The sequence below is a fragment of the Antedon bifida genome, chromosome 11, assembly GCF_963402885.1.
Source record: "Antedon bifida chromosome 11, ecAntBifi1.1, whole genome shotgun sequence".
NCBI lineage: Eukaryota > Metazoa > Echinodermata > Crinoidea > Comatulida > Antedonidae > Antedon > Antedon bifida.
In genome coordinates this window covers 15,974,056-15,987,041 of record NC_136236.1, presented here as the reverse complement: position 1 = coordinate 15,987,041, position 12,986 = coordinate 15,974,056, and the positions used below count along the sequence as shown (strand labels likewise).

General features: G+C 32.4%; 1 protein-coding gene across 2 annotated transcripts in view; it reads right to left on the bottom strand.

Annotated features, from left to right (window-relative positions):
* LOC144856320 (forkhead box protein P4-like) overlaps positions 1-10,602 on the bottom strand; it is a 49,165-nt gene extending 38,563 nt beyond the window's left edge. For both annotated transcript variants that reach the window (XM_078714290.1, XM_078714291.1), the window contains exons 1-2: positions 10,504-10,602; positions 18-173 (exon numbers count right to left, since the gene is read on the bottom strand). In XM_078714290.1, the coding sequence (XP_078570416.1) occupies positions 18-119 (102 nt within the window). In that variant the 5' untranslated portion in view covers positions 120-173; positions 10,504-10,602. The remainder of the gene's footprint in view (positions 1-17; positions 174-10,503) is intronic.
* Between the last annotated feature and the right edge of the window lie 2,384 nt (positions 10,603-12,986).

The following is a 12,986-nucleotide window of genomic DNA, read 5'->3' as shown; positions in this document are numbered from 1 at the left end:
GTGTTTCTGCTTCTTACCTGGTAATGGACTACATCCTTGGAGGTTCCATTTTCTGACTTGCTTCGGTAGATAGTAGAGGTAGTCCTTGGCCTCTCCTGATCCCTAGAGTGTTGGCTCATGGGGACTCATAGAAGACTGCTCTTTTGCTACAAAGTTTGCTCTTTGGTTCCAATCTGAAAAACACAAAACAAAATATCCTCATTAGAATAAATGGAATAATGGAAGGACAGATGATTTTACCATACAGATAACTTGCAGGAAATGTTTGTATGTTTTGTTTATCACCCTAGAGGATTTCTGCAATATTATTCAACTACAAACAATGATGTTTCAGTTTGCACTGTCAAATAATAATCAGCCTAGCTTTGAGGGCTGTTTAGTGTTAAAGACATTTTACAGTTATGCATATTCCGAGAATTTTGAACTAAAAGTGTCTACAGTACTACAAATTACAGTTCAGCAATGCAGTGAACCCATTATATTTCCAGAAGTTGCCAAAGGAATAGAAACTATCGTAATCGTAATAAACAATGAATAAAAGGAATAAGATTTCATTTATTTTAAACAACAAATAAAAATAGATTGTTCACCACAATAAATACAGTTTTGACTCATAGGACTACTAGTGTGTTACTTTAATACAAGATGATAATAATTTTCCTTCAGCCTTTCTTTCCCAATAGATATTTATTTTTTGAAACTCTAGAAAAAGCTTGCCCATGGCAATCTGAAAATACAGAGGAGAAATTATATCACCAAATAAAGAACTTTCTTTAACCCTTTAATGACCCTCGAAATTAGAAGGCAGTGCTCACAGAATCAGTATCCCGAGGTCCCATGGCAACTAAAAATTTACACTGGGCAACTAAATTTAAAATGGTCTATCCTGAAGGGCAACCTAATAAAATCCCAGAAGAAAAATGTAACACAAGCTGTTCTGACCTTTTGAGTAAAAAAAAAACTAGTTTAAGGTGAAGACATTTTTAGAAAAAATATGACGGGGGAAAAAATGGGGAAAGGTAACTTTGAGTACCAATTTTGTTTTGATTCTGCGAGCACTGAGATAGTGCATTAAAGCAGTTTGATTATAGTGTGATAAAAGTCATTTCTAGCTTCAAGAAATTTACAGCTACAAATGTTTCAAATGTAAATGTAATACATTGAATATCATTTTTCTTTATTATCTCTATTTTTAAAAAAATGTCTACAAATATCATAAAAATTAATAAGTACGATACAAACAATAATTAAGACATTGTAAAGTGTCTGAAATCTTAGCGATTACACTTTACAAGTTATCAGAAGCGAACAACTTCCTCGATAGACAAAGCAAAGATGCAACTTGTGGCTTGTTTGCATGTTTACAATGATGCATGCCGAGCTCAGGAAACACACTTCCATATGGTTAAGTAAACAACAAGCCTAGTACCACCTCTGAATGGGGTCAAGCCAAAACAATACAATGAGACCTACAACTGAACTCCGCTCTATTATAAATGTACTCTACTGCAGGCAGTATATTATACTATTGTGTATTTTTGGTCAATCTTTTAACAATGTACTCTTGAAAATGCAGAGTTAGACAAAAGCTTGATGCTTTAGCTTCTTAAAAGTTTGTTAACTTTTTAAATCACAGACAAAAGGTATTTATTGTTAAGTTTAAAAGGGAAAGAAAGTCAACAAATACACTTTGTAAAATGTGGAGTTTCAGACAAAAAGCAAAGTATTTCGAATTTCAAAAGTTTATTTGTTGCTTAGTTTTAGAAAAGAAAGCAAGTCAACAAATGTGTTTGGATTTAGAATAAAAGCAAACAATTCAGATTTTTAATCACTGAACTGAAACCTTTTAAATATAAGTTTGATTTGAAATTGCTCCAAAAGCTCAACAAACAGAGCTACAGTCTGGAAATCTGTAGCATGGCCCACATTTAAAAATCAATCCAATCAATCAGAAACTTGGTACTATATTTATTACCACGGCTCTATTTAATACTAGCCCAACTCTATTCCATGAACTAGTTCAACTTCAGTATTAGCCTGGCTTTATTTATTACTATATTAGCCCGGCTCTATTTAATACTGGCCCAGCTCCATTTAGTACTAGCCCGACTCCATTTAGTTTAAATAAATTATTTTTAGTCAACTTTATCATCTTTCAAGCCTGGTTGATTTAAATTAAAAATTGTCTGACCACATGGTATACTATCTAAACTCTAATTGGTAAAAGATTTATGGCCATTCTTGATCTTCTAATCTGCTGTAGAGGGCTCTGTTTTCTGCATCCGATACTGGTATTTTTTCCTCAATTACTACTGTAGGGGAATCCCCAGATTGTACATGATTTCCTGTAGAATTGTTCTTTTTAAAGTGTTTCCCCAAACTATTATAAAGTATAAACTGAAAAGAAAGTTTAAAAGAATATAGAAAAATACAGCAATTGTTCAATAACTACTAAAATAATACTGTGTACCATTTCTATAACAATGGTCATATTCAGAAGTATAATGTTCTTTTATCACTGATTTTATAAAAATGTTGATCTCGCTTTGTGGAAATCTTGTTTTCACGCAAGTAGAAGGCCAGAGAAGGTTCTTAATATTTAGAGACAAATTTTTGAGAATGTACAAGATGCATACATTATGTTTGAGCAAAGATTTTATTTGTTGTTTGCTGTATAATACATTTTTTTTTAGCTTTTTGCTTATTTTGCAATAAAAATGCAGCCACTGTTACAATCATTAACTTATTTTCTTCAAATTTAGATCAAAAAGTGATTTATTTATTACAGTATGTAATGAAATAGTCAAATCAAATTCTGTATATTTTTCACCCGAATCAAACATTAATCTAATATAGCTTTCAAATAATGAGTCAATTCAAACATTAAAATCTTTCGTTTAGCTTAGCTTTTGTCAACATAGGAAACATAATTATTCCACGATTTCTTTATTCTTACTGTGTACGTTACGATTCCATTCATTCACACCTGCGGCCATTAAGTCTAGTACAATTGGAATCGATTAACGAAAGTGTCAAGATTTAATTTACTAATATTTTTATATGAAACGGTTTATATTGGAACCGTTATAATTATTTTATTTGGGCTATACAGTACAATGAATAAAGACATAGAGTAGTTTTTTCTAATCAGAGAAATGATCATTAATTATAAGAAACTACTGTAAGGGCGTATGGCGCAGTGTGTTGGACGTTGGATTACCGATCGCAAGATCATGAGTTTGAATCTAAATCTCGCTGAATTGCTTGTATCCTTAGGCAAGATCTTTTACTTACGTTTGCCTCTCTCCACCCAGGTGTACCAATGGGTACCCGGTTAGGTCAAGACACAACTTTGCACTGATTACTAGGTGTATTATGGTAGTATGTTTCCATATGTGTCGTTATATAAAAAAAAAAATACTGGGGTAATAATGTGTTCGCGCTTGAAGCATTGTGCAATAAGCGCTATATAAGAATGAATATTATTATTCTTAAAATCATTATTAAAATCTTTATTATCAAAAGTTTTAATAGAGCTACAATTTAATATAGTCAATCAGACAGGGTCTATCTTTATAAGTATTTTGTAAATTTCTTTAGACTATGTACTGTACAGTATTACTGTATAGTACTACAGTTCAATTGTGTTTTTTAAATCTTTACAATTACTATAAGTACGATATGAATTATAAGACTTACAAGCAATCTTAGCGCCATTGTTACCAACACAATACAACTTATAGTTATGGAGCTCAGAACGCTAGGTCGTCTGCTGCACGACAGAGGTCAAAGCAGGTCATACTGAAATCAAACCAACCCACTCAAGCCATTATGATTGTCAGTTGATTAGCAGACTAAATAAAAAGCAGTAATATAAATATCTTTGTCGACATTCAATATCCAAATTTTATAGTAATTTTTATGATGATATTATTGATATGATTTGTGTTCCAATGACATTTAAATTATCTAAATGCCTGCATAATTTAAGAATATATTTAAATAGAAATAATTTCAAATAATTGCTATAAAAAATTACCAATACTGTACACCAACAATAAATTATTATCGTATTTTTAAATGTTCAGACCAGGAAAGTAGTCAATAGCAATTATTTCTTTATACTGGGTAACCTCAAGTCAAAGACTGTTCTACCAGAGGGCCCAGTTATGATCAGTGGCTGTGTATGTACTACTGTAGCAGGGGTAACCTCCTACTCATCTCAAAAGATATACTAGGTTCTTTAAAGTGCACATGAGCTAGATGTGTACACTGGACCTAAAATACAGTACTTTTCAGATGGGAAGCATAATCATACAGTCAATGTTAAATATCATCCCATAAGCCTGGGTGTACAGCTGTATAGTAGACTTGACCTTGGTAATTAGTAACGAATCTATATGGTTAGCAGTCCTACCACAGGAAGAGGTATACTACGGTACCTTCAGTAAAGAAATGAAAATTAGCCAATGAATGAATGGCTTGTTAAACAGGCAACAGGCTAGCCAAACTCTGAATAAACTTGCTCGGTGATCTAGTAACTAAAAATTCAAATATCGAGCCTTGGACACGCGTCTAAAGCCCTGGACATGCGTATCAACCCCTGGACACAAGTGTATATCAAGCCCTGGACACGTGTCTCAAGCCCTACCCCATTGACCCACCACAATGTGAATCACAACCGTAAATTAGAATATCATCAGTTAAAAACGTTCAAGTTTAAAGCCAATGGCTTATGTTTAGATTAGACAATATCTTCTGTATAATCAGTCCCTTGATGCAAATCAAGATTTCTATTTAAAGAAAACTATAAAAAGTTGTTTACAAGTTTCAAAAGTAAACTGTTTTATAGTTGACCAGGTATTCTTCACAACAAAACAGAAATCTCAGGGGCTTGTTTACTGGAGAGTAATGTAGTGTCTGGTGTATTGATGAGAGTTGATTGATGGATGAGAAGCAGTGGATAGTAGATACTAGGTCCCTGGTGAGGTGACATTGATCAGTAAACAAAGTAGTACTTCCACTTCTAATCTCTAGACTCAACAACAAACAAGACATGTTTTATAATGGGAAATTTACTTTGTTTGAGAGCTTCATTTAAAATGCGACTTGGTAGCCAAGTTGGTCGCCTTAAAATCTAGGACACCTGGTTCTGTTAAACAGACGTTCTGCGCATGTAATTCTATGATATGAATGTGTGCAGAATGACTTTCTGACTTGACAGAATTGAATTGTGTTTAGACACATGGAATTTGGAAAAGGTTTTTTTTTTGCGTAATGTGTAGGTCTTGATATATCCATAATTATTGTTTTACTGTACCAGGGGTTTCCGATAATTTTAGGCCGCCAAATAAAAACTCCGACATGATTCGGTACTGCTTAATGCAGGGGCAGATCCAAGTAATGCAAAAGATAGGACATCAGCTCAGCCCTTCATTTCACCATTTTCAGGCCCTTGGCCCCCACTATTTAAAATCCTGGATCCGCCACTGTATGTACGTGTACATTGTAAAACAGACTAGTGTGTGCAGACATTTAAAAACATGTCAACAAGTTTCAGGTAGTAGGGCTTCTACCGTAAAAAATATTGTGATATTGTCTTGTACATTTTCTAAAAATAAAATAGTGTAAATAAACCTAAATAAACTGGTATCTAGTAACCCAAACATTCCTCCTCATTCTAATAATATAAACAGCAATATTTTGCACATGAAATTTGTATTCAGGATTTAACCAGTAAACACTGTATAAACAAAGCCCAAGGGTAGTAGTTATTAAAACAGGGAATAAGGTAAACATCTATAATATAAACACCAATAAATAATAGGCTAGTACAAAAATAAACAATGTGAAAGCTATTAAACATAGCTGCATCTAAACCATTGTAAAACATAAGAAATTTCAATAGATATATTTTCGTTAATACTTACAGTACTACTGCACATGATTGCAGTTTAAAATACATGGACAATTTTTACTTTTCTATTGTTAAAGTACCATTACAATTTTAAACTGCAATGTATTACTGTAACTAAGATTTTCTGATTTTTATTTTTACATGAATTAGACCAATAAAAGATGAATTGAATTAATACTGTATGTATGTAATACTTATCAATATCTACATTAGTTTGACAGGCTCCCTCTAGGTTGTAGAAAACAATAAACATGATTATCAACGGAGTTTCCGTTGTCGGCTACTTTTAAGTCCAGCCCAGACAACTTTAACAATACAGCATTTTATATTAGTGAAAACATTTTCCTCTGGTTTTGATTAGTATATTACAGTAGTTTATTGACATGTCTTGAAACGTAAATTAAATTTATACTGGTTTACTATTATATTATTTTGATGCATAGTTATCTAAACAAGAGTTAAACAACAGCAGTCCATCACATCGCTGATCTAATTAAGTCTCATTCTCAATAATGTTCTCACTTTGAGTAGCAAACAATTTATGTTACCATGGTGATGATGATGGGTGAAGCAGATGTTTACAGGGGCCAACAAACAACACAGTGTCGCTTTATTGATTTCTAGCCAAGCAAATAAACAAAGACTGTAAATTGCTGATAGCTAGAGGATTCAATGATAACAGTTTAGTAGCAAACATAAACAACGCAAAAAGTATAGCCATTTTAATTCTGTCCCTGCCTCCTGATTGTGTTACCAAATGCCGCGGCTGACACACTTTACAAAAAATATAACAAACTTTTAGTACAGTGCATTTGCTATATAAAACTAAAAACTATAGTCCGTAGATAACATACAGTGCTATAGACCCAGAAATATAAAGTACAGTACGCAAGATGACCTACAGTACTGTTTAAATATTACTGTAAATAAAAACTAAATTGGCGCAAGATTTTGACATAGGCCTCCATCCAACCTCATGGCCGCTGGGGATGCAATGCAAGAACGCAAGTACAATGCAAGTAATTTGACCAATCACAAGTGATGGATTATACGTTGCAAACTAGTAAGAACCAAGCTTAACGCTTATTTTAAGGTCTTCCATCCCGTCTAATTTCAACATGGCAAGGACCCAATGTACCTCCTCCCTGCAACTAGTCATGATAAAAAACTAATTTATAAATGCTACAGTAGGCTTTTACAATGCTGCAGATACTATACAGCTTGCTTTACTAATGCCAGTACTACAGTATATGGAAAGATGTTTATAGTTGCATCATATACCCACAACTTGAAATCTTTTTTTGGCAACAATAATACAATACAGAAGCCAACAGTCAAATCATCTTTAATTACTAAAACATTATAAATCTTAACCGTTTTCTTTGCTGTGCAATTTGAATATACAATTTCGTTAAACATCCCGTTCTGATTGAACTGGATGTGCAAAACAACAACAGGATCTCGTTTTGCCGTTACAGTCCTTCGAGGCGTATCGTTCACAAACCCCAATCCAATTTCCACCCAAGGCCCACTAGGCGAACTTGCTATTTACTTCATGGAAATAAACACATCCAGGCAAAACAAAATCAACCTTAAAAAAACTTTCTCTCAAAGGAGTACTTTGAATTTTAATGGCTCAAAAATGAACCATTTAAAATTAGCAAACTGGGCAAAACGCACATAAACAGCATCATTAACGGAAAAATGCACAACATTAAGTAATGTGATCATATTTGATAAAATGTTTGAAGAGAATGACATTGCTGATTATGTGAAAATTAAAAGTCATGTGCAAGATGTAACTTAATCTGGGGCTTAACACTTTGAAGGGTAGTGTGTGACCCTTTGGTGAACCTACTGTGTAGGCAATATTAAAACCATTTAACAAATTAAATGAATGGTCTATAATTTTTTAATAGATTCATGGTGGTCTACTACTTGTGAATATACTGTACAGTATGTTAAGCAATTTCATATTATATTTTAAATCTAATATATTAATGATATGAATGCTAGGCCCTTCACAGTTTTGCCTTGCTTAGTGTATTACAATATGATCTAATGTGATATTACACTTATTTCTAATAAGCGCAAAATAGATGCACAGTTGTCTATTGTAAGTTCATATTACTTAATAAATGAATGATCTAAGATGCGATATTTATTGCTAGGCCCTTCACAAATAGGATGACAGCTGTGTAGTCATGCCTTTGTTGTGGAAGCTGGGCATATCAATGAGAAACTCAGCAGTCCATCTCACTGGGTAAACACCGTCGACTCACACAACAAACCTTAGGTAAACAAATACTCTTATGTTGCTTTCAATTTTCTACTGCGGATCAATTTCATGCGTTAATTTCATTTTATCTGCGCTAAATTCAATTGTACACACCTTAGCAGTATGGTCTCATCCACACGTAGTAATTTGAAATACAAATGAAAATGCCATACATATTGTTTACATGACATGTTCCCTTTCTATTTGGGTCAAGTAAAAAAAAAACCTATTTTAGAAAACAAGATTTTTAAATTGGAGAATACATGGCTCTATGGTACCAATTACAGTATATTTATATATTTCTGTTAAAATGACATTTTTTAGTAAACAGAAATGCTTACTGTGTAGAGTACTGTTCTATGTAACATACATATACTTACTATAGTTTTATACACATACTAAAGACCGATTTAATACAGTACAATACTATTTAACTGGACTGTTTTAATAGAATACTACTGTAACTGCAATGTACAGTAGGTGTTGAGAAAGTTTCCGGTTTCGGGAGAGTTGACTGTAGTTGATTATCGATAAATTATGACAATTTGTGTATGCAGAGAGCAAAGCAGAGAAATGCAATCAATATATGTGTATCCTTTAATTCAATTACTCATCATAACATACTGTACAAGCTAGGTGGTCTATACACTGCAATATTCTCAAGCAACTAATCAGTTCAAAATATTGGAAAACTACTGTAAGCAATATCATTCAAGTCGTACAGTATTACCTGGTAAAATACTGGCGAATTGTTAACATTATCAATATTTTTATAATATAATTTATTTTTAAAAACCATTACTGCACTACAGTTGACTTTGCCCAAGTCGAATCTACTGTACTATAATGGGACTGGCATAAAAATTACGCTAACTTTGAATTACGGATTTGTAAAAAAATGCTAGTTCTGTTATTATATATTTATGAATTTCTAACTAATAATATTTATAATAATATTTATAGATAGCAATGTTATACAAATACCCAAAACAAACTAATGTATAAATAACAATATCAATTGTGGGACGATAATATTTTAAAAACAATTCTTAATTTGGTACAAATGACTTTTCTTTGGGTCTGAGAAAATGTAAACATGACATTTATAAATACTTCTATAGTCTGTCTATCATAATTTTAGGTTTGATAATTATTATCAACAAATTCAAATACAAAGATATAAATAGAAATGAAAATATGCAATTAAACTTTTAACTAAAACACATCATGGGAATGTGTGCATGGCAGCAACCAGTGGCAATACTGTACAATTTTAAATTAATAATTTAAAATGCTATTAAAAATAATATTATTTGCTAATGCATAAAATATGTGCACTATAATACACAGGCAATAAAACTGCCATATTGGTTTTACTACTTAAAATATTAATTATGTAAAAATTGAATATGAAGGCATTATTAATATTAAAATATTAAATTCTCTGATCAGGGAATGATCCATTGGCAGAATGTGAAATAAAATCTGAAAGATGAGATTGTTTATTTTGTTATCACCATCATTCCTTGCTACCCGCTAATCCTGGCAAATGAATCATAAACAAATAAAAAGGAATGCGCTGAACAAAATATTAAACAATAATAATCAAATAAATTAAACAATAATGTAAAATGTAATGTAAAAACTGGTTGGTTGGTTGCCTCTACAATTTCTATATCACACAGCAACTCACGGTGGCCTCTTTGTAGTTATATATTAAACATTTATTTCAGAACTGATGGTTCTGTATTTGCATTAAATAAAATTACTGTAAAATAATTCTACCTGTCATATACATGATTTAAGCAAGATCAACTGATAAAAGAGAGAATCCTTCACAAAGTCTAGGCCTAGGCCATCGTGTTATTAATTGAGTAATCCCGGCCCACATGTACAACAGTGGCGGACATGAGCACGGTGCACGCCGGTGTGTTTGATAACTTCAGGACGAATCATTTACTGTAATTAGTGGTTCCTTTATTATAAATCAACGTGCGATATTTTTTTTACAGGAAAGCAGATCATTTATATCTACTCCCCAGCCAAGTACTTGGACTGATTAACATCGAAGATCCAAAGTGACATATCTTTACAATCGTGCGACCATGCATGCATGTGATGTACGTACGTGCATCCACAATAGCAAGGTCCGCATTTATTTCCTATGCAAATTATTTATTCGGGGCTCTGCGAAAGCCATTGCGGGCCACAAATAACAACAACTACACAAAAATAAAAATCATCAATCGTGTGCACCGGACAGCGTGAAAAACAGTTAAATTCGGAATATCGTTATAATATTACTTACCTTATATTTCTACTCAAAGAGATGAGATTGAAAGAGTATTTTCGGGTGAATTTCAGTACAATCGCTTGTTATCAGCAGCTCCAGGCTTTGTGTACAGGCCACAACTGGATGTTTCACAATTATAAACAAACTTGAATATCATTCCGCAACGGTATCATGAACACAATCTTTTTAAAACGTCTTATGCATTTATTGTTGGTATAGTTTGATAAAATATAAAGAATGTAAATTTATATTATCAAATTCTAATTCAAAAAACATAGAGAGATTAAAATTAATTAGAAGAAGAACTTGAAGTAGTTCCAACCGAACACATTGTTGTTAAAGGAAGCGAATCGGTCTGATATTGACGTCACACAGTTTATACACCTGCTGTGTAAACAAACCACCCCAACCGCTTCTGTCTTTTATATGAGCGAATTAACCAACTATTTATTATACTTATGCTAAAAATGTTTTATACACTGAATCCTAAGCTTAAGTAGCAGTTCAAATAGCAGTAACTGCACTAATGTTACTTTGAAAAAAAAATAAAGTTAAACCATATTAAAACAAATTAGTTGTTTTTTGCTTTTTAAAAGAAAATAATGAAATTGTTATCATATTTTCATGCCGTTAATATTACATACATTTTATTTGTTTTTATTGTACAAATACTGCACTTTTTAAGATATTTATTAAACCTAATAGGCCTAATTTATGTTTTGAATTATATATTAATTAAGGTTTAAAACTGCATCGTTAAATATAGTATATTTACTAATAGTATTATACCTGAAAGTACCATTTTTTTTTTTGAAAAGAATATTTGTTTGACAATAACCTTAAATATGCAATGTGTCGAAGTATGCCTATTGTTTTAATACTAATAGTAGGCCTACAAATGCGACTCTCAGAATTACTATTTAACTTATATATTTTGCAATAAATTAATCCAATAATAACATATTTGTTTCATAAGATGAAAATGCACTGTTTCTTTTTTCTTTAGCTGCAGTAGGCCCACATCTAGTAGGCCTATACTAACTTTCGCGCGCAAACATTTAAGGTTTTTAATGAAGATACATTTCAGTCGTTAGATGGCGCTATACAATAAATTTAAATAAAGTTTCCAATTTATTGGAAACAGGAGAAAGATTTACTGTATTTTAATCATAATGTTAGACATTGCGACCCTTTTAAAAATTCACTTGTCTTTGGAAATAAGACTCTAAAGTTACACTTCACAACCACGAAATCAAAACTTTGATAAAAATTTTTTTTTTTTTTTTTGATAATCATAATTAGTTAACACTTGTTCAAATATAAGGGAATTCCCCATTACATAAGGGTATTCCCCTGATCACCAGCAGGTCCCTGGGATTAATTCGCGCGCGCGATGTGCGCGTTTGCGCTTTCTAATCATCGGCGCATCTCTCTTGACGACGACAAAAGCAGATGATACCAAAGATCTTATATAGCGGCGCTATACAATCTTTGATGATACGTACACGTACGTACGGAAGGAACGACGACTGAACATTTTGTCATTTTATATATCATTTTTAGTTCCTAATGTAAGTATGAAATAGAAAGAAATTGTCAAGCTTAAACTTATCAATCTGTATTTTAAGTGTTTTGTATTTATCTTGTTTTTCCCTGCATATACTTGGTTCTCCAAACAAGCTGTCTGTGACCCGAGATGTTTGTTACATTCTTGTTGTTTTTTTCAAAATAAAGTATGATTTTATACAATGAGATAAAGTAATTTAATTGGAATCTACAATTTTAATTAATCTAGTATTTTAATTAATAAAAGTATACATTTTCAAATTAATTTAGGAATAGATTTAATCTGAGTGATATTATAATAAAACAAGTACCAATGTAGTTGTTTGTTTTCATGTTGATAATGGTCCGAAAAAGCTACGCTGTTCATTGGTCGTTTGTCAAAATTACGCTAGACACGCACACTATATAAATCATATTCACACAATTAAAGAAGGAATCACACAATTAAAGAAGAAATCACACAATTAAAGAAGGAATCGCATATAAACAAAAGAAAGCATGAAAATATAAAACGAAATGCACAAATAAAGAAGAGCTAAGCACAATTAAAGAAGTCCGCAAAAAATTTGAAAGTACCTCGCACAATTAAAGAAGTTCGCAACAAATTCGAAAGCTCCTCGCACAATTAAAGAAGTTCGCAACAAATTCGAAAGTACCTCGCACAATTAAAGTACAGTAGTCCGTATGGAACGCCATTGCTGCCTCCGGCAGCAAACTTTAATTATATTCGGCTCTTTTACCATTACTTCGGCTCTTTTACCATTCGGCGCATTTCTATTCGGCCTTTTTACCATTACCTTCGGCTCTTTCAGCATTCGGCGCATTTCTTTTTGGCCCATTTACCATTACGTTCGGCTCTTTCAGCATTCGGCTCTTTTTTATTCGGCCCATTTAACATTACGTTCGGCTCTTTTTGATTCGGCCCTTTTTTA